Below are 22,913 nucleotides of genomic sequence, written 5' to 3'. Positions count from 1 at the left end.
ACTGAATGCTGGTGTCCTTTCTGTCACTGTATCTGGAACCAGTCTGGCCACCAAAACAATTTTGAATCGTTTTGCATTTCAGTTCTATTAGCAGATTCTTCCCAGGAGATGGCATTTCTTTTCCCTGCTTAGTGAAGTTGATGGTACGAGAGCCTTGTTTACTGACTCCATTCTTTAATTGCAGTCTAATTTTGAGGGTCACTTGCAATGTAACTTTAACAGTTTTAGTGCCCAGACATGCCCTAGGCAAAGAAGTTGTACAACAAATAAATTTTCCTGTTGGCCTTAAGCCATGCTACATAACCCCCCATACACAGTAATATGCTCAGGCAGGACAGCTAGTTTGAAATCTCTGGAAGCAGGTGTTAATAGGAGGCTCTTCTATTAACTCTGCTTTAAAAGTCAGTCTCAAAGCATCTTTGCTTGGGTTCGTACGCTCTCAGCTTGACCCGGCAAGCAGATTTTGATGTTTCCTGGCACAGGCTAATGGTGTAACAACTGGTTTGGGATTAGGATTTAAAAGTTGGGTAGCAAGGGTAAGTTGATGGGAACTACATTTCTGTACTATTTTTATTTCCTTTTGACTGTCTCTCATTAATCCACTTTTTTTTTTTTTTTAAATGAGGACCAAAGTCCTGTGTACAATGTTCTGGATGAAGCATTAATAATTGAGAGTATGTGGGAAAAGTTCACTTCACCATCTGCCCTGTATGATATTTACATTTTTTCTAGTAGTGACAGTGGCTGCTGTTCTGTTCAGAATTTTTCACTAATTCCTTCCGTATTTCTTTCCCTGGCAGCACTACCCCCTCTGACTGTTGCCCCTGTCAGTATTTCACTTTGCTGGGGAATGCTGTGTGGTGAGAGGGGCACTGCTCCCATGGGCTGACGGGAGTCCTGGGCTGAAGTTCTTTGTAGCAGAACTAGATGATCTTTTGAGGTCCCTTCCAATCCCTAATATTCTGTGATATTCTGAGAACAGCAGACTCAGACTAAAAAGGAATATGAACCAAGCTGAGCAAATCCTAGTGCCTGTTGTTTCTTTGAGTGCTGCTTGAGGTGATGCAGGGCAAGTGCTGTGAGTCAGTGACTGATGTGCCAACACAAGGGTGAGTTTCTGCTTTGCAGTGGAAGTGCCCTGGCTCCTTCTTGTCTGCTGGCACGTAGTGTAATTCGTCAGCGCTCTGCTGCAGAGGTGGAGATGTGTTGCCTGCCAGGTGGGGGGTAGTGACGCCTTTCTCACTGACCCTCCTAAACCCACTGGACGTACTTGTCACTTGTCATCCAGCCAGCAGCAGTATAGAGGCGAGCTGATGGCACACAAAACTGCTCATCATTCCCACAAGAAACGCTTGCAGAGTCAGCTGGACAGATGTGGGTGTTGCCAAACCTGACCTGCAGAAGAGAGCTTTGGAAAGCTGCATCACAGAGACAATCCTATTAGTCTGCATCTTTTAACTTGTTGCCTTAAAGAGCTGTTATTTGAAGATACAGAACTATAAAACTGCTGCTGGGGTCAGCTGTACCCTGACAGTGCCTTTATACCAAATATAAAGTTGACTTCTATCACAGCAACTGCATAAACAGAAATAAAGTAAGTTCATCAAAAGGAGGGGGACTGATTGTTGAAGGCTTAAGCTGAACATTAAGTTGCATAAACAGCAGAATATAAAGACTCTGAAAAGCCTGGGACTTAGGATTGTTGAGGGAAGGAGAATGGTTCTGAAGTTTAATCAAGTTGTAATTCTTTAGCCAACTGCAGTAAGGAAATGGTCTCTGAATCTGCATCTTCCTTTGCTCTCTTTCTGTGTGCAATAGGTTGTCTGTGACTGCTCTGTAGGGAACTGACAACTTGTTGGCCTTGGCACCTTGCTTGTAGCATGGATTTCAAGGTCACTTAGCTCTGTTTCTGTACTAGGAAATCTAAGAGGACACATCTTGTCTAAGTGTTTTGTTAAACTCCAAATTTCGACTGTTTAGTACAGCTGCTCACATTTCTTAGTACTGAGTATTCAGACTTATCTTCATTTTGGGGGATGTTCAGATGCAGCACTTGAGAAAGAAGTCAGGGGCTGAGATGAGAAGTCTGTTCAGGTAAATTTCTGCTGTCACAGAACTGTGCCAAAAGAGGATTTCCCATGTAGGGTGGTCATTCAGTCTGGCCTCAGCTGGAGCCAAATGACATCAGTAGGAGGTTCTCCTGCCCTTCTAAAGAGACATCAGTTTTTGGAAGTAGAAACCAGGAATACCTATGGAGGGTTATTTTAAGTAATGCATGTTTGGCCTTTGGACTTTTCTAGCTTCAGGAAATAAACCTGTTAAACAATTTACAACAGTAGTGCTGTACCTCAGAGCTGTTCTGGTGACTTAGGAAGTCTGAGTAGGTAGCATAGTCCTGTAAATGCTTATTTAATGGGCACCATCCACAGCAAAGTGCTGATATTTGAAGTGCTCTTTCACTGTAAACCTACAGTTAGAGTTTAAGTCCTTCTTACCCTGCTAAATTGGTCAGAGCTCTAAATGCTCTGTGCATGTTAATTACATTGACTTGTGCTTTCAAGAAAGATCTCTGAAGAAAGATGTGCCAGCACATCCAAGAGAATGTGCAGGAACTGCAGGAACTAGGCACTGCCAAGTTGTGTATTAATTTGAGGTAACAGACTGAAATGAACCCCTTTTCATCTCACTGTCTGCAATGGTTTAACATGCTTAGTGAAATCATGAACTTGGTGTTTCACCAGAAGCCATTAACCAGCGTTCTTCTCTTACAAAGAAACTGAGAAAAAGCACCAAATCATCAGATCAGAATACTCAGAAAACAAGGATTATTTTTTTCTGAAAGAGCTCTGGTGCACATATAGTGTGGGAGACTTGAGGCTGAATGAACTGAGAGGGTTCACCGCAGGCTAATTGTGGAAACGAGGTAGGCAAAGCATATGCCACAAGTGTGACTGCTGCCTGTTGTAAAAGACCTAAAAAGCTGAGAAATGGAGTTGTTTGGTGTACAATAACCAGTCTAACGTTAAACACTGGTACAGGTATCATTTCAGAAGAGTCAGTAGCTATGTTAAAAGCTGGCTTCTTTTTGGTTTTATGCCAGTAAACTTTAGTGACACTAAAGTTTAGTTCTAGAAAACTGTATCTTCACCTATCAGAAAAACTTGCCCCTAAGAGGGGCTGTCAAGGAATAAAGCTTGATACTGGCTTACAGTCTGTGAGCTCCATGTGTGATATTTAATTCCTGTGTAGTTACTTGGCATGGCTGGTTGAGCTAGGATGCAAGAATACAGAAGAGCCATGACTTCCAGATTCTTTAGGGACCAGAGGTGGCTGCAGAGGACCAGGTTTTCAAGTTAAAGCTTTCTGAAGTGAGAGTGCTGTGCCTTGTCCCCCCTGTACAGCAGGTGCTGCACCTGTGTGTGTGCTGCAGTGTACTGGCATTAACCTGTATGCGGTGGCTGTGTTTTGTTCTAAGTACCAGTCCTGGATTTCAGTGATAGAGAAACGGTTGATGTCTGGAACTAAACATCTAGTTTGAATTACACATTTTAGATTTCTTATCTACAGTCTGATCATCTGCAAATTTTGTGTTTTTTGTTAAGTGGTATAATTTGAAACCTTCTGCTGCAAGCTATGAAAAGAAAAGCTTCTTTAAAGGGGGGGGGGGAACAAACAACCAAAACCCAACCAAAACCTCTCTGTACTTTATCTTGCTGTATTAAATGGTGTGTTTTTTAGTGACTGCCACATTGCAAAGTGGTAACTTTGGGGCAAACTGGATGGTTGTCCTTGACCAAGTCTGTTTTCCATTTTTACAGGGTTGGCGTGTTGGAGGACACCTTCACCTGCCTTGGTGTTTTGTGTGCCATTGTATTCTTTCCAATTGGGATTCTGTTCTGTCTTGCACTAAGGCAGAGAAGATGCCCTAATTGTGGGGCAGCTTTTGGCTAAGGGATGAATGTGAATGTGCTTATGGAAGCTACAACTGTTAGCATACTCTTTCTAATGTAAATGTCATGTACAATCATTTTACTTGCTTCAGACCTGTTTTGTAAAGTGTGAAGAAATTTAGTCTCTTGCATGTAATTTAAACTTAATCTTTTATGAGCATGTGCATTGCAAAACATGAAAACCCAAATTGTTTTCCATGTTTAGTGGCACTTGTTGACAACTAAATAAAACTGCTTTTCCTTTTGCAATCCTCAATTTGTGGCTGGATTATTAAGTATGGGACTAATGTGTCTAATAACATGTAGTCTGGAAGTAGAGTTAGTAATCCTAGCTACAAAGAAGGATAACTATTATAAAGAATCCTTATTTAAAAGAAAAAAAAGGAGACAGTTTAGGGCTATACTCATTTAAGCACCACAGATGCCTCTCAGGAAAGTGGTGTAAGTGCTGTGTGTGCTGCCACGCTGCTAATTGACCTTCTCTTTCTTCTGAAGGCACGAGTGAAAACAAACAGTAAGAGCCTTATTTTAATTAGTGAATGTTTTACTTATAGGGACACACATGACCTCCAAGGGCTGCAGTGGCCAGGTTACACTTCTGAAAAGTTGGTGTTTCAAAATGGGATAACTGGTATTTTTGCAAGGCTCCATAGCAAATGAAGTGTCCTCAGCCTGGAATTTAAAAGGCAGTGTGAGAGGAGGAGGAGGAGGTGGAAGGAGTGGACTCTACCTCTGCTGCCCTCACATGCTCATACACTATTTTTTGATATTAAATAACTGAAAGGCATTTCACATGACTTGAATTCACTGTTTAGAAGCACAAAAAAACTCATATCCATGTACATATGTAAAATAGAAAGATTTAGAGTAAGGATTAATCACTGGCAGTAGTCATGACAGACTTCATATGGCAGGTGGAAAATAGCACCTGAACTGTACAGTGATGAGGCACCAAATGCTGATGCAGAGTGAGGGTCACTTTCTACCGTTCTAGGCTAATTTCTGGTATGATTAGGAAAAGTCAGACAGGCTGGCTTCCATGGATTTAGAAAATCGGGGCCTGAGGTAACAAAGGGTACAGCTCTGCTTGGGAGTGAAGTTAAAGCTGTATCTCACTTAACTCAGACTGCCAGTGCTGGGCTCCTTAACAAAAATGTTTCAAACTTAACCTTTTTTTCTTTAGTGGAAGGCTGCAGCAATGGAACAACTTCGAAAGGTAGCTTTTTATATTAGCACTTGAGGAAAAAAAAATCATGGCACTGTTTTATTATGACTTTTTATAAGATCAAAGTTTGACAGTGTGTTTTAAAGAAAAAATTACCATTGCAGAATGTGTTGACAGTACAACATTAGACTTAAAAGAGCTTTGTGTTAACACTTGAAAATTTGTATCTGAACATTAAGCAAAGCATTACAAATTGTCTATTCTTAAAGGATAAATATTTATTTATAACCTAGGCTGTCTTTCTTAGACAAAATAATGTATAATCACTTTATACAGGCAGTTCTCTATTCTGGAATAAGGCAGTTGGTACATTGGTTTGTTTAAAAAAAAAAAGAGTAAGTGGCATATGCAGGCTTGTACTCTAGAACTTACCATTGCAGTGTCCAAATAATGAATGCCAGAGATTCAGATTTGTGAGCTATTAGTTACACTGGTGACTAGAGTATGCAAAATCTCTAGTATTTTCACAATTCTTACTACAAAAAAGGCATACTGTAAAATCAAGCCAAAGTGCTTAAACATTAGCCCAAAGCAATTAACTCATTAGAAAGTATAGTTAAAAAAAAAAATCAGAAATCCATTCCAGTATGCTTCTATTGTACAGTAATTACATTTAAATAATTTTTTTAGAACAAGTTTAGATAGTAATTGTCATCACTGAAAATGATGTTTATAAGGAGGAAGTACATGTTTATGGGCTGTATATTCATCGAATAATTGGTGCTGATCTGTCATTTGTTACTGTTGGTCTGAGTTTCACAGTTGCAAAAGGATTTTCTCCGCTGAAAAGAAATGCACAAAGTTACTAGAAGGCTTGCTGCAATACAGAACCAAATTTACACCATGCAGTTTCTGCATCCAAGTTGATTGAAGACTAAGGTATGTTTTTAGACTAAAGGATTATGTGCAACTCTTAGTTTAACTTGAATTTTCTAAACGAGCTTACGTATGAAGAGTCACTTTGCTGTGATCCAAAATTTGGGACGTTAATGCCCAGTTAGATCTGGACATTTTTAAGCAGCTCCCAGTCTTCAAATATTTTTGTTTTTAACCCTCAAAGACATAGTTTAAGTCTTACTCCGTGTTAGACTGCTGCAGAAACACTTATTTTTCTGAGAGTTGTATGCCAACTGATGCTACTCTTGAGAAAAGTGCAACCAGTTTTAGTCATAAGTTTTACCAGTCCCAAGGAAAGGTCACAGAGTAATTTAGGGAAAACATCCTTATTTCCCTTCACAATCAATACAATAATATAAGCCAATATAAAAATCAACACAACTAAATTAATGGAAAAACTTTAAAAAAATATACCTCAGAAAAGGTGGTTTTATAATGCCATTCATATCGGGTTTCTGTAAAAGAAAAAAGATATTTACATAGATTTACAAAAACATGCAACAGATGATCTCACTGTCATCCAAGCAGGCTAAAATATTTAACCACTGAGAAGAATTATTGTGTAGTTGAGTTGAACTGTGGAGGGGGAAAATTATTATAATGAAACTGCCACTTCTCAGTGACTTGTTATTATAGGTACAGTCTGCACCGTCCTCTTGTGCTGGTTGTACTTCATTCTCCTGAGGTGAAGCTAACCCAAAAGGTGGCAGTGTGGCTCTGTCACAGCGCGACTGCAGGACGCAGTGTTTCAGGTGTGATAAAATGGAAAACTCTTGCCAAGTATCACCTTCGCAAGCCTGTTACGCTACATGGAAGTTTGTGCAAACACTTCATTTCTATTCTCCCCCCCAACTTTTAGTAATCATCATACTTAATGATGTATTTCAAACTGCAAACTAATTGCATTGCTTCTACTGGCTCCTACGCTGAAGTTAAAAGTGACAGATTTGAATATACGTTCTTGCATGTAGAAGCAGGAACATGCAGTCACCTTTTATGTAGCAGGTTGACTTGTACTAGTTGTTCAGTCTATATGGGCATTTTGTTTTTAATACTAAGATGTCACTGAACAAGGGCCTGTAAGCCTGTCCCTTCCAGGTGTACTGCTGTACCAGTAGTTCCTGGCTACCATATCCGTGACACCATGATGCAGGTGAAGAAATCTGTTTAGTCAGGATGTAATGCAGAGAAGGGTTCTTAAGCATGTGCTTGACTTGTAATTCCCATGAAATTACTCATGTACATCAGTCATAAATAGCATTAGCCCCTAAAATTAATTAGAATGAATTACATGCTACTTCTTACTGAACACCAACCCTTATCAAAGCTCCATCAACTACTGAGTCGTTCTTAGTTGATACTGTTCTGTGTAGTACTGTCCTATATAACCCAGCATGAACAATTTAACTTGCAAGAACTATTCCTCATCTTTCTTCCTTGAAATCTTGAGCTATTTTTTATGTGTATTCTGAAACAAAAATAAGATGCCTCAGTGAATCATTTCCTGCTTCTGCACAAAAGACACTGTAACCCCACTGTTTTACATGTATGGAAAGTCTGTGAATCTACAGCCCAGCCTTACACTGCTGAGCTTATTTCCAAAGCCTTACGGTGGTGTGGGGGTTGGTGACTTGCACAGCAGTGGGGAAGACAAGGAAGCTCTGCACCTTTCCAAAAGAACAAAAGTAAATGGTCTTTGGAGCAAAACACTTGGGTGCAAGTGCAACAACTCTCCTCTGCAGTTTGCTTCCTTATTTTGTATGGTAACAGGTAAGAACAATCATGGGGCCACAGGAAAAAGGTAGCTGCTATGAGCTACAGGGTACCTCAAAAGGGTAGTCATTATTTTATACCCCAGAATTCCTAATGTATTTTTTTTAATCTTGCTTTTACTGTGGAAATTTAGAATCTCAAAAAACGTATTTGTTTTCCCCTCCTGAGAGGCTAAAAGCCTGTTCTGGCCTCCAAAGAGAATAGACTGTTCTAACTAGAATGCTGCCCTAGCCTGTCAGCTAAATGATCTGCTGTTCTTGGTTTTTTCGGTTCAACAAGAATGTTAGTCCACAAGCCTTAAGTTTATTCCTAAACCCCCTGGACTAATGCCACAGAACAAACAAAACAACCTTTAAGGCGACTACTCTTGAGAAGCGGCTGAAGACAGTTGGCCGTACTAAAGACAGCCGCACAGGACAGTGATACTGAGACAGTTGAACAGATTCAGTAAGTTTAAAGCTCTACAGTAAGTCACCTTTTCCTTGTCACAGGGCAAAGAACTCGCTGTACTGCTTGCTTGGCAGCTTCTACAGGCTGATAGATCTTTTAACTACTGTGAACACAATTACATTTGAAGGACTTGTTGATCCCACAGGTCCTAACAGTTAGCCGTAGAATAAATGAACCAACGTATAACTCTGACATTACATCATTGTTAAGGCTCATTGCTTCTTTGTCCAAAAATAAAAACCACAGTGTGTCAAAATATAGATGCTTGTCTTCATAATCACTTTAGAAGTCCCCAGATACTTGATTTGAAAGTGACTGAAGACTAAAATTTAGCTTTTATTTCTTTTTACTCACTTTATGCATTGTAAAAGCTTTATTCCTCATAGAAAAATGTTGTCCTAGAAACAGTACATCACTGCACATATACTTCCTACACAGCAAGGTTCATTACTGAGAAATAAAGCCACTTACTTGAATGTGGATTCATATATGCTATATTTAAATATATATATATTTGAGACTTTGAGCAACCTGATCTAGTGGAAGGTGTCCCTGCTCATAGCAGGGGGGTTGGAACTGGATGAGATTTAAGGTCCCTTCCAACCCAGACCATTCTACGATTCTGATTCATTCTAAACAAGCAGCAAGAAAGAGACTAGTAATTGCTTAATTTGATTAGTCTTAATTTTGAATCACTGTTTGAATACTGAATTTACAGCAGAAATATTAGTTTTATATAGCATTAGCTATTCCTAAAAATGTATTTCCACTCAGCTGTGGTTTTGCTGAATATAGACATTAGTTGATACATATATCCCTCAGTGACATCCCCAAAAAACACACTAACTTTCATGGGGTTGTGTAAAGCATTCCTGAATACAGAGTTTCTGCTGCTTTAAATCCCCTGTCCCACTACAGCTGTAAAATCACTTAAGATGATGGATTTATACTACTTTCTGTGAGGATTTCTTTTCACATTTCAGAGATTTAATTTCCTGAGAAGTGTCCTACGCAGAGTAAGTCTCGTAGTACTCTTAGTTATATCCCTGAACGATTCTTCTCCCTTCCTATTACTACAGATGATTGAAATGCCAAAAAAACGTGCTACTCCTGAAGACAGCTGCAGTGAAGGGCTGCTGAAGTCAAGTACAAGTAGCTAAGGGAGAATACTCCAGGGCCTCAGTTAAGATCTCAGCTGACAAAAGTAAGCAGGGCAGAACATCTGGATTCATGGGATTGATTACTTACCGGACCTGCGTTTTCTGGTCTGTCAGTGGGTGTTTTAGCAGTAGTACCTTTGGAAGACTCCATTTTGTCTGTTTGCAAAGACCCCAAATAGTCTGGTGGTGGGAGGACAACATCACCTTTCTCCACAAGATTTACAGAACTAATACTTCTTATTGGTGCAGGGCTGCAAGACAGAACCCAACAAGTAGCATTTTCAGTTCCTGTGATACATCTCTCTCACTTACCCTTTAGCCCCAGGAAAGCACAAAAGTGCGTAAGCTGGAAGTTAACAAAGGTGTACACTCCCATTGAAGTCAGGGGGATTCTAAATTAAAGTTAGGGTGAAGCTAGTTCTTGGGTTTCTGTGTAACCATTAAAACACGTTAATGTAATCAAGGCATCATACTACAGACTGTTAGAAAGTATTTACTGTGTATGTTACTGAACAACAAAGAAACGTGAGCAGAAAAAGAATATTTTTAATAAATGTTAGAGAAGATTTGGGCATTTCTGCAAGTCCCACTCAAAATCTTACCTTGGCACTGGGACAAATACTTTTTCTTCCACTGGTTCTTCTAGTGGTCTGGTATACGATGATGGAAACCATCCTTTTCTGTAATGGGAAAGTTTTCCAGTTTCATATTATATAAAATAGGAAAGATCTTTCAAAAGACAACAGTGGACAAAAGAGTACACTCAATGAACTGAGATTTAACTTTTAAAGACCCAGTTTCTGATGATACCAAATTAGTGTACAAAATCTCCCTAAAATAATGCAGTGATTTACCTTACAGAAGGACCTCAAGTCCCCAGATGGTGACAGCCAACAAAAAAGTGGAAAACCATTTACTAATATCTGCTAACAAAGTCTGATGAGACATGTTTTTTCTTCATATTTAAATTGGGTAATATATTGATTATCTTACACTTTAGTTGTGTCATGTTCTCCATAAAGCCAGCCATCCTTTTCTTCAGCTACAAGAAGTGTGATGATATCCCCCTGTGCAAAGCTAAGCAACGTCTTGTTATTTCCAGCAGTATGGGGGAAGATTGTCTTTACTTTTTGCCTTTTCATTATATTTAGTCCTGTGGCAACAGAAGTTGAACGTGATAAACTGGCATCATCTGAATTCTCTGAAAAAAGCAAAAGCAAAAAAAAAAAAAAAAATCAAGATTAGCTACACACAAACAAAATTCAATACAATTAGTAGTCTGAAAAGAACCCAACCAAACCCCCATAGATAAAGGAATACTCAAGTGCAAATCAAGTTCTGAGACTTTGTACTGTTTCGGGTTCCACTCAAAGACACCTCTCAGTTACCTGCCAGTGTTTCTTAATAACATGTGCATTTAGCACACATCCCCTCCATCACAATAAGGCTGAACCAACAGACATAAGTTATAGAAGTTTCAACTTGCTACTTCTTTCTTCTTTTGGCATGAAAAATGTTAAACGTTCACAGCCATAAAAGACCTCTGAAAATTTTCCATTTTAAAAAATGTAACTGTGTATACAGTCCAAGATTTCATTTTCAGATGTGCCCAGCACTCCACTTCACCTGAATCAATGAGAGTTGCAGATACTTGGCACTTTGCAGACACCAGATGTTTACCAGAAAGCAACTTAAAGGACATCTCAAAATTGTATGTTATTTGACCAGTACAATATATTGTACATGCATTTTAAGGAAGAAATGCTGGAATTGCTATTTTGCAATGCAGAGTTCTGCATTTCTTATGTTGTGATCTAGGCTTAGTTCTTTCCCTTCCTTCCCTATAGCAGTGAAAGCAAAAAAATGAATATATTAGAAACTTAGAAAACTTAACAGGATTTTACATTTCAGGAAAGAAATACAAGACTGTGCTGATTTTCTCCCATGTGCATTCTTCCCTAACTGCTACGTGCCCTTAAAGGAAACCAAAGTGAGACTGTCATCGTAGTTTATTTATGTGCACTGAAATAATCACTCAGATGTTCACAATTATGGAATGTATTCTTCCAATAAGATTGGAAGTCATAAGAGCAGTTAAGGTGGGTTAATCAGAGACACACAAAAAGTTACTAAAATAGAATCAATCTACCCATCTTGACCTGCATTTTACTGCAGACAATTCTTCTCTTCTTACAACACATTTCTCCTGTTAGGTAACTTATATAAATACCTTGTAAAGACCATTTTGTACTCCTGTATACATCCTGGAATTCACATCCTCATAGTCATCAAGAAGTCCTAAGATAATTTTGAACACTATAGTATGTGGTTTCCACTTACATAGTTTGCAACAAAGTGACACTCACCTGCTGAATTATTTAGTTTTTCAGAAGATGTCTTTGGAACCGTGGCAGGGTTGTTAAACATATCAACTAGTGGACTAGTGTATGCTCTACCTGAAGGAGCAGGGGGCACCTTTGATGCATTTTCATGGTGAGGATAAAAATCATTTCCAATCTAGAGTCACAAAAACAACAGTATCACAATACTGAGGAGACAGTGATGATTTATTTGCAACATTAAATTCTATAAGGCAATGCTTAAATATTCCCTAATGATACAAACTTAGATCTGTCAGAAAGTCCTTGTGTTCCTGTGAAATTGCTGATACAACAGTTTGTAAGAGGCTTCTGTCCCTTGATAAACGTTTGCCAGTGGGAATGCTACGATAGCCTTTTTTCCCCACAAATAGCACAGTTACACCTAGATAATCACTAGATTATTTATAGAAGTTCACTAATATAAATCAGAAAGTCAACAACTAATGGTGACACAACATACAATTAGGTAGAATTTAGAATTTCACCTGTACTCAAATACACCAATATGAATCGTGGAGGGAAGAAGGAAAGAAAATAGAAAATAACATTTTGTTTAACTTTGAACTATTGAGTATGTAATTACTATTACTTACAGATAAGAACATGGGAAATGGAATGGTTAGTCCTGAGGCTGGGCTCTGCACAAAAAGTCTCTAGGCACTCAACTGAAAACTGACCCTTGTTTGGGTATGTGCTTCTGCCTACTGCGCTGTATTTTTCCAGTAGCACAGCTACAGCTTAATGATTTTGCTTTCATACCCAACTCCAGTATATTCCACCTGAGGTGCGTTATAGACTCAATCCCAAATGCTTAGGTACAAAAGAAGCTAGTAAAGCCACTGTGATGCCTTTTAAGAGAGAGAACCTTTAACCATGAAAGAACAACATACCGTGGTATTTCTCTCTATCATTGGTGAAGGCTGTGGAGTTCCTGATATTGGAGTGGAACCCGGTGTCCGTATTTCATCTATCATCATTCTGACTTTTTCAGGCACTTTGGTGGCATCGCTGCAGATTTCCTGCCACCCAGGCAGCTTGGATTTTAGGAATTCTGCACACTGCATCCAAGTTTAAAAGGTACTTGTCAATGACAGGCTTTTTCATAAAATTGCACACACTTACTTGTTAATTTTCATTATACCAAAATGAGAACATCAGCAAAATGGAAGTATTTTCAAATACTTTTGTAAGTAATACCTCTTTGAAACAATAAGTTGTAGAAAGAAGCGGTCCTTTTTCAGGGTCAGATACTGAAAATACCTGATCAGTCTGTACATTTTTGAGTTAATACATAATTTTTAAAAATTCACAGCGACCCTTTATTGTTCCTACAATACTCTGAAGAGAATACTGCATTGTAAACCTTTTCTATGAACTAATCTCACCACTTGTCTGGCACTACAGTGTTCCCAAGTACTATTCCAGCTATTTACAGCAGTCTGATCTACATACTGCAGGAGATACTGAAGATCTCTCGTACGATTAGATTTCAGGAGTTTCATTTCTGTTTACACTCATGCCACTGACCTGAATGTGATAGAAGTGCATGTGCTGGGTAAAGCTGCAGTGCTTGTCAGCCAGAAAACAGAATCTTCTTTTTTCTTCAAGAAGAGCTTCTCTGCAGCCTTCTGCAATAAATCTCTGAATATCACTCTGTCGAGAGCTCACAGTTTCAAAATACTAAGGGAAAAAAAGAAAAAAAAAAAAATAAAAAAAAATGAAGAGTCTCAAATTTTACTTGATACTCTATGTAATTACTGAAACTCCAAAAGCCTTAAAAAAAGCTTTTGGAAAGGCAGGGTGGGGTATGGTGGCTCTGCTTCCAAGACTTTCTTTGCATGTACACACCTAACGTCCCCAGTTCTCATCAGCAAATGTATATTCTTATTACAGGCAATCAGTAATCTATTTGGGGGTGAGATGGGGGAGAAGTGAAGCAAAACAAGAAACAGTCTTGTAGCCTCTAAATAAACATATGACATCAAAGCAGCTACTGTGCTGAGCACTTTTAAGGCCACAGGTGTTCAATTAGACTAATTACCTTCCTCTGCTCCACAGCAGTTACATTTACTCTCCCAAAGCTACGATGAATCTCTACTTCATGTTAGACAGAGGAAAATGAGTTACTAAAAGGACTATACTGTATTTGTCTGAAGTTATGAGGATTCTTGGCTAAACTGTGATTAAATGCTAATCCTTGTATGAATGCAGGTTAAAAGATAGGTGGTAAGAAATAGGAGCTAGTACTATTTATATTTACTGTACCTTGTTACAAACAAGGCTTTCTTTGAAAATAAAAATAGAAAAATATAGAGAAAAAATATATACAACACAAAAGAAAAGTATTGTGCAAATAAAAATGTCAGTGGCAAGTATTTTCTGAGAAATAGATGACAACCAGAATATGACTTAGTATTTAAAATAGTTTATCTGCTTTGCCTCGCCACTTCTTATTTCGCCTCAAGATGGCGATGCTGCTTTAAGATCAGTAGGAAAGGTAAAAATAACTGGTAACAGATGGAATTTGCCTACTTTGGGAAATTAATTCATAGCCAATTCCTACAGAATTTGCATGGGATAGCTCACTCCTTGTGTAAACCTCTGCATAAAGGTGTAGTTGCAGAGGTACTTTAAAAAAAAAATAATACAAAAAATGAAGTAGTAGCCAAGGGATGAAACCTAGAAACTGAAGCAGAAGTCTCTGAATATGCACAGCAGAGGAGTCCAGAGCTCAATTTCAACTGGAATACACACTCTAGGAGTGCCTTCAATATAAACCAATTTTGAGAAACCAAAAATGCACGTTCTTTGAAATTGTAAGTTTAACTGTTGCCAAACAACTCACAGAGGAGTTACGTGTATTAACTAATAACATTGCATATACAGAAATTGTGGTAGGCTTCAGAAGGCCAGTTTTAAACCAGAGTCACATGTCACCTGTAATAGCTCAACATTTTCTGTTGATCAGTTCTCATATAAAGAAAGAAACAAATATCTCAAGAGACAATACACTGACCTCCATTTCTTTATGCTCATATTTCATTACGTTTCGTGCTCCTTGGCTTTTCCTTCTGATTTTTTTCAGCTCAGCCTGAGACTTCTCTAAAGAATCTAATTTGCTTCTGTGTTCAGTTTGGTACCTCTTTAAAGTTGCCTGCAATGAAAGCATTTAAAACATCTCATAATGCACTCAGCTGTGTAACCAGGTAAGTGACTAAAAGCATTTCCATAATCTAGGGGATATCACTAATACACATCAAATGAGTTAGGCAATTGCCTTTCTCAACTTTAGTTTAAAAATGCTATTAAGTCATGCACTGGTTCCCTTTTTAACTCAAACATGAACATTTTTGCCATGTTTATGTATCTAAAGCTCAATCCTAACATGCTGATTAATTGTCAGGGAACAATTTCTGAAAAATTATTTGACTAGTAGTAGATAAAATACAACTTTTAGAACTGAATGTACTTACATTCATATATTTCACATCCAGGTCTGTTTTCTTCTCTAGTTCAGATATAATTTCTTTATGAAACTTTTTGAACTTTAAAAGAAAATGAATGAAGGGTTATTAAAAATTGGCAAAAGTTACAATTTCAAAAGGAAAATAAATTAAAAAATGAAATTGTTTAACTTACACTCTCCTCTAGACTGTCATTAAGTTTCTTGTGTGTTCTTGAAATTTCTACCAGAACTTGGCCTGTTGATAAACATACAGCCATGTTTGTTTCTTTCATAGAGTTCTGAAGTTAGTTAACAAAGACCAGTAATAAAACTTATTTAAATGTATTTATTAACTAGCATATATTTAAGAGAGATAGGAAGTTTCTTGCTGTTGCTTATCACAGCAGTTTAAATAACTATGTCTGGCCACAGACGAACCAAGCAACTCGTAAGTGATAGAAGAATAATTAATCATGCATTGTTATGCAAAAGGGACATGGAGTGCCAGAGAAAATAAAGACTTTATTCTCTCCAGAATAGCTCATATTGATTTAGTAACAGCCTCTTTTCTTGCCAAGTCAGAGAATAGCACACAAGAACTAGAGAGAGTTCTGTCCAAATAGCTGCTATCCATTTTTAGTCTGAAAATTAAATGTTAATGTTAATTAACTAACTGCACCTTCAGAATTAAGAAAGTAGCCTTTCACATTCATTCACAGCACACCTGCTAAAACAGATCTGGTACATATGCTGATTAATTTCCTGTGCTGTTTTATCAGCGATACAGCCCGACTGTACGGCATTCACAACAGCCAAGCAGCAGCGGATTTCTTGGTGTCCTCTGACAGATCCTAAATATGCTTGTTATGCCCTCCTGTCTTCCAGCACAAAGTTACAGAGCTCACTTTTAACTGCCAGCAGTTAAAAGCTGAACTGATTCATTTTACTTTGGGAGGGTATACAGGAAAAACACCTCAGTCCTTTGGGTGTGGTTCTATGTGCAAACCAATGTAAACTGTGCCTGCTGCGGTCCTGCCCTGCACGCAGACAGCCACATCATCCTGCTCTGGATACAGATGGCCACATCATCCCCGCTCCCTCCTTTGTGCTGGCACTGACACGCTGAGCGTGCGCCAGGCTTGTCTGGGAGATTGCAACACCCTGCTGAGGAGCTGGAAGTGTCCTGAAGTGCCCATTTGATTTCACCCAAATTAGACCTGTAGACGGTTACCAGGTCTCACCCGAGAGCTGTTACAAAAATCGGGAAGTGCTGGGGCTGTGATCAGATTCCCAAACTGCGTCACATCTGAAAGTCTCAACTAGAGATGTGTTTTATTGTCATTCCATTTCCATGGCAAGACAGCAGGTTCAGTTCCACAGCTGGGTCACTGGCATGCCTCCTGCAGCAACCTGCCTGTTCCTCAAATCCACCTTGCAGTTATCCCACTGTGAAGTGTTTGCCATACAGGTGCTTGCAGTAGTAAACCCGCAGTAGTGCTGTCCTTTTGAACAGGCAGGCCTTACAAAGCTACACACAGTTCTGTACTTCTGATGACATAGCACTGGCAGAGACACTGCATGGGACTGCTCTGTGCATCCCCTCTTATTTGTTATCTTACCCGATTCTCAGTTTCCTTTTTTCAAAGAAAAAAACCCAAAACATTAGCTGTTCAACATGCTGCTTTACAAATCTTGTTTGCTACCATCCATATTCATTAAGAACTTCTCTCGAGTTAGTCAAAGACTTACCATCCTATAATGCACACAGAAGCTCCCAAAAGGTGCAGATAATTAAAAAATTTGGCTAAATAAAATGAATGACAGAACTTTTCACAAGTTCCTTCTCCTTTCTCAACATCCCCCCAGCCATCACAACCTGTCTCCCCATAGTGCAGGTTAGTGATCTGGTAACCTCCCATGTCACAGATACATTCCCATGGTGCCTGGGGGTGTACTGTCACCTTTACGCCTTCTTATCTGTCATTCTCAAGCTAAGACATCTCAAAATTTTAGTTTCTTTGAAATGAGAACCATATCTCCTGCCTTGTAAAGCAACATGACACTGCAGATCTTGAACTAAATAATGTAAAATGTGGGTCTGCATTACTGTTTATGGAGAAACATGAGGTGGTTCAGGGGGAGACACATGTGGTCTCCTGACTTTTCAGGAATCCCTCTTTATGCCCCAGTCCCCACCTCTAGGTCTCTTTGCATAACAGGCTACTGGAGCCTTGGAAGAAGGAATCAGAGTACAATGAGAACAGTCAACTCCTTAATTAGCAAGAAAAAGGAATTCAAACTCAGGATGGTAGATGGGAGAGACAGAAAGATGCTGGGTTTGTTGCTTAGTGATGGGGGTTTTTTAAATTATTTTTAATACATACATAGTTTTTCTGAGTCCTGTACAGCCTACAGGGTACTATGCTTTTTTGCTTGTATTCAAAGTTGCTGGTGACTACAGAAATATAAGTGCTCTGAGAAGTGAGAGGTGCACTAGTAATTAGTTGCTCAATGCAATAGAAAAGTAAATACAATGTAGTTACATAAACACTCGGAGTAACAGTCATGAGTAAGTCACCTTGCTATTTTAAGGCTGTAGAAGTGAATTCACTTTAGTCCATAGTATTTCTGTTTCAAACTCAAAAGATACATTTTAGACTGTAATGGACTTTTAAAATGAGAAGATTTTTGAAAACACTTATCTGCAACTTAAAAAGAAAAATAAATGTTAAAGGAAATCAGGAAAAAATAACCAAGAAATACAAATAAAACTTCCAAGTTTGGTTTTAAATATGCAGACTAGAAAGCTATTTAGGAATTTCTAGAAATTCAGGGTAAGTGGTGAAATAGCTCTCAAAATAATTGCCCTTACCAATTTCTGTTCTTTTTAAACTGAACTTATTCTCCCTCTTTGTAAAAAGTACGTTCTGAGACTCTGCTGCCAAAGCAGCACACTTAGCTAATACTTGGCAACGCTAACGCAGCCAGCCCTGGTGTTCCAAGTACTGACAGACACCCAACAAGGTCGGGTATTGACTCAGCTCTCGCATCGCTCTCTCACACTCCCTTCCTCTGCCCGCCCTGCCACCACAGTGTAAACGCGCCATAAAACAACCCATTCACCTGGTGCGTCAAGAATGGAAAACCTGACGCTCGGAGCTTGTTATTTTTGTCTCACACAGCACTTGAACTGACTGCAGCCTTCAAGTCTTTAGGCTTTGAATGCTCGGTTAGAAACAAGGTTTTTTCATCTTTATTACAAAGAACACTGCCAAAACATGTCCTGAAATGAAGAGAACTTTAAAAACTACACTTCCTTCTAAATGGTTTGTGCTGAATTATTTTATGAGTTTATTTTAGGGTTTTCCAGAACATTTTAAAATGATATTTTTAAGATATCAGTGACTGTATCTCTAATTGCATTTTGTTTTTCTCTCAACCAAAGATTCCCTGTATGCTGTGCATTGGGCAAAACCTATTTTATGCTGGAATCTCCTTACTGCCACCGGTAATCCACAGGCACTGTATGTACTGGCTCAACCATTTAATTTCTCTTTCATCTTTTGAAAAGAACCCATAGTAAGCACACTCTGACCTACTAAGATTTAATTTATAGTTTAAGTTATAGGTCACCTTCTGCACTTCAAATAGAGACAATTTTTAAAGTGAACATATAGCATTGTCTTTTATTGCCATTTTAAGATAATGGGTTAACCACATTTTGATGTTCCTCCCAAATAAGATTTATACAAAGGGACAAGTTTTTGTAGAAGCCTAATTCAGGAAAGGCAAAACAACCCCTAGCCTACATGTAACAGTGTCAAAGTGGAAGGGAAATTAAGCAACTTCAATATTATATTTAGATTTTAATTACAATGGTGAATTACAGACTAGCTTTAACAGAGACAACAGATCAGTAACAGCATAACCTGGCCAGGCTCTAGCATTCAGTAATTATTCATCTTGTAAAAAGGTACAGAAAAATACTTAGGGTGAAGACAAACATATTTCTCACATCAGCTAAAAATATTTAGCTACGTATTAAAGCTGCTTATGATCAGGTTTTATATATGAGAGCCCATAGTACACAATAACCAAACATTAACCTTGTCATCATTTATTGGCAAACCCCAAACCTATCAAACATAATGACATGACTAAAGAGTGTGATAACAGACCACTTCAGTCCAATTTATGGCAGACACACTGGAAACTTGAACCAGCTTTAGGCATCATATTATGCAATGAATTCATAAACCCAAACCACTGCTCTTGATGATAAACATAACTTAAAATACTTGCCTTTCAAAGATACTTTTTTCTGCCTTCCATTCCCCCACACCCTGAAGGTGAAATCTTTGTGACTAAAAGAGCAGAGGTACATTAAATACTCACACATTTGTTTTAGAAAACAAAAATGTAGTTGTAAATGTTTATAGATACCTCTTCTGTTATTTTGCTATTACCTTATACGTGCACTACAGGGAGAAGAAGAAAATCTCTTTCTGAGAGGGATTCTGGGGGAACATTTCAAATACCTTAAATAACTTAAAAAGAAACCAGACATTTCTCATGTATGGTTCTTGAAACTATGCTAAGTAATTCAGCTATAATCTGACATATGACCATGGACAGTAATGACAAGTTCCATGGTAAATTTATATTAGTTTCAAATAGATTCAATGCACAAGCAGAAAGTTCTTTTAAGATGAAACTTCAGGAATTTGTGGAATATTTTTAGGTATCTATGTTTTCTATTGAGAAAATAAGACAGACTAAAATTCCATTAATGCTGTTGGTTTTGTTACCAAAGGAAAAAAAATTACTAACCCAAAATGTTTAACAATTATTTGTCCATACACAGCATCGCATGAGCAAGACGACATCCTTAAAAGACTGTCTTCACAGTCTTGACTAATAATAAGGAAAGCAATTTTAAACAGAAATACTCATTGTAAGGGCAGAATATGGAACTTCTGCCAGAGTGACAGTCCAGTCTCGCTGTTCACGCTGAGTGACTGTACTGGTTATTTATCTTTTTTGCTTATGTTGACTGTTCTTTTGAATAGAAGATGAGAATAATTTGGTCACGCTAGAAACAAAAATGGAACTCATCAATAGAATTCTGTCATAGAAACAAGTATTAACAGCTACCAACAAAATCACTTAAACTTTTAAAATACTAAATAGTTATATCAGATGTCTGGGAATGGACGGAGTGTTTAATTATATCACTCATTTTATCTTGTGTCGTCCTACTTTGCATTGAGAGCAGGTCTAGTAACTTCATGTCTTAGAGTGAAACCACAGGATTATTTACATTAAACAAGAGAATGAAAGGCTGAGTCAAAGCTACACATGGAGACAATATAGCTCTAGTGCATTATGAGATGCCATTGCTGTCAAGATGCTCTTTTTCCAAGTTACTCTTTGCCCAGAAGAAAGGCATTTATGAGAAGGAAAAATTACAAAGTCCTTTGAAGCCATAGGCCCCTGAAAGGTAGCAAAATAGAAAGTTTCAAATGAATATGTTATAACAAATAATGGATTTGATGATCTTTGAGGTATTTTCCAACCTTAATGATTCTATAACATATATGATTGGACAAAACATCTGTTAAACCTCAAATGTATTGAATTTATCATTCTTTTGTAGGAAGGATTTATTGCAGAAGGATTTAATTGTGCAACAGATGCTTTGAAGAAGGCAAAAAGCCTTGATGGCATTTAATGTGAAAGAATAAAATCATAAAGAAGGACAAAGTAACGTGAAACTCACAATCCCTAACTGCACATTGCTTCTAATACAATTTGTCCAGAATGCTTTAAAAAAACCCAACCAACCAACCCACAATTTGTAGAATTTAACACTAATATGCACATAAATCAACAGGACTAGGTCAAGTCTGCCTTTCCTTACTGCATGAACGAACATGAAATAGGAAGCAAGGAGTAAATCTGTAGTTCATTTTATAAAATGGCATTGACACATGACCATTCAGTGCCACTTTATGAAGGTGACTGCAGAAGGTGAAGGAGAATAATAATAATAAAACCCCCCCTACAATAGAGAAAAGGGGAAGAGATTTCCAGAGTATAATAAAGTATCTTAAGTCCACTATACATGCTAGACGTAGTGCTGTGAAACAGCACCTCCAAGGAGTTATGTTTTGCTAGGACAGCAAATAAATGAATAAATAAATCTATAAGAAAAAAATAGAAGCAAAGAGGACTGCACATTCTAGATGGCATTCTCATATCAATTTTTACTTTAAAATATGCAGAGTTCTTACTAATGCTGTGAACAACAGATACGTTTCTGCAATGCAACAAGCAAATAAGTTAATTAATTTAAAACAGATTAAACACGGGTTAAAGGAAATGTACAAAACCTCCACGACAATGGCTGAAATCTGTGTATTCCTGTACTAGTCCAGTAAAATAAAATCCAAAAGTTATATTGATTATGAACCAGGAATGAACCTGAATATTACAATATTATTGGATGTATAAAAATAAAATCTAAAGCACAAACTTCATTTGGCAAAAAATTTGTGTACATCCATAACTTTGTACACTGATAGGAGCTGCCATGAAGTCAGTGAACCTATTTCACAGTACTACACAGTACAAAGATGTATAAAGATATAAAAATGCAGTGCTGTTAACAGCATGTGTTGTCAAAGTTGTTTACATTAGGCTCCCACACAAAATAAACTGCAGCAATTATTCATTTAACAGTCTCATGCTTTCAGCTCTCCTTTAACTATGTAAGCATTTTATATGAAGTTGCTTTCAAAGCATCATCTCCCATCTAAAGTTAGCTCTCAATATTTCAAGCAGTTATCTGAAACAGATTTGATGCTCAGTTAAGAAGTTCCAGTTTCTCCATAGCTCAGTTTTATCACTGTTTTTTCAGAAGTTCCATTACTTCTAAAACTTTTAAGTCTTTTTACATATTTTACAGTCTCATTGATGCAGAAGAGATGAGCAGTCTTCCAGAGTTCCTAAGACCCTGGAAGATGCCTAAGTAAGTATCTTGCCTCTATGTCCAGACAAAACCACTAAGCAATGAACAGGACTGTAAAACTTTGGAATATTTAAGTATTAAAAGATACAGAGAACACCTCAGCTCTTTATACCTCAGAAAGTCTATGACTGCTTATAAAAGAAGCCATATTCAGTTAAACCCAAGGATCAACTTGCTTTTTAAATATACTTTGACTAAAATTAATGCCAAATTCTTTCAGCTTGACACAAGTGATTTTAAAAAGTACTACAAAATACATACGCTGCACTACATGCTATGAGCTGTTCATAAATTAGCTATTCCCACATAAGATTTTACAAGAGTGAATACTTAAAGAGATTATCAATCAAGACCATTACAATTTGCAGTTACTCTGAGTTTGTTCTTGGTGTGATGCTCCTATTTTACAATTCTAAACAGCACAAAAATATTGGCTTACATTATTTTTTAAAGAGGAATTTGATTTTATTTCAGTTTTAGCAAAGTTCAGTTTGCTAGTTTAATTCCCCTTTCTCTCCCAAGGTGTTTTGATCTCAGTCAAAAAAATTCAGAGATTAGAAATTTTTAAACCTACTCTATCATTGAACAGATGTTAATCAGCA

The 22,913-nt window shown here is 37.8% G+C and overlaps 1 protein-coding gene across 1 annotated transcript in view; it reads right to left on the bottom strand.

The window, feature by feature from the left end:
• Positions 1-5,881: 5,881 nt before the first annotated feature.
• The window catches only part of BAIAP2L1 (BAR/IMD domain containing adaptor protein 2 like 1), a gene marked incomplete at its 5' end in the record, with an annotated part of 28,519 nt that continues 11,487 nt past the window's right edge, over positions 5,882-22,913 (bottom strand). The window contains 11 exons of the mRNA XM_010178451.2: positions 5,882-5,957; positions 6,487-6,527; positions 9,544-9,706; positions 10,058-10,135; positions 10,449-10,656; positions 11,822-11,972; positions 12,727-12,894; positions 13,364-13,516; positions 14,853-14,990; positions 15,310-15,381; positions 15,476-15,537. Coding sequence (XP_010176753.2) covers positions 5,882-5,957; positions 6,487-6,527; positions 9,544-9,706; positions 10,058-10,135; positions 10,449-10,656; positions 11,822-11,972; positions 12,727-12,894; positions 13,364-13,516; positions 14,853-14,990; positions 15,310-15,381; positions 15,476-15,537 — 1,310 coding nt within the window. The remainder of the gene's footprint in view (positions 5,958-6,486; positions 6,528-9,543; positions 9,707-10,057; positions 10,136-10,448; positions 10,657-11,821; positions 11,973-12,726; positions 12,895-13,363; positions 13,517-14,852; positions 14,991-15,309; positions 15,382-15,475; positions 15,538-22,913) is intronic.

The sequence above is a fragment of the Antrostomus carolinensis genome, unplaced genomic scaffold, assembly GCF_000700745.2.
Source record: "Antrostomus carolinensis isolate BGI_N321 unplaced genomic scaffold, ASM70074v2 scaffold40411, whole genome shotgun sequence".
NCBI lineage: Eukaryota > Metazoa > Chordata > Aves > Caprimulgiformes > Caprimulgidae > Antrostomus > Antrostomus carolinensis.
This window is presented reverse-complemented; position numbering and strand designations above follow the sequence as displayed.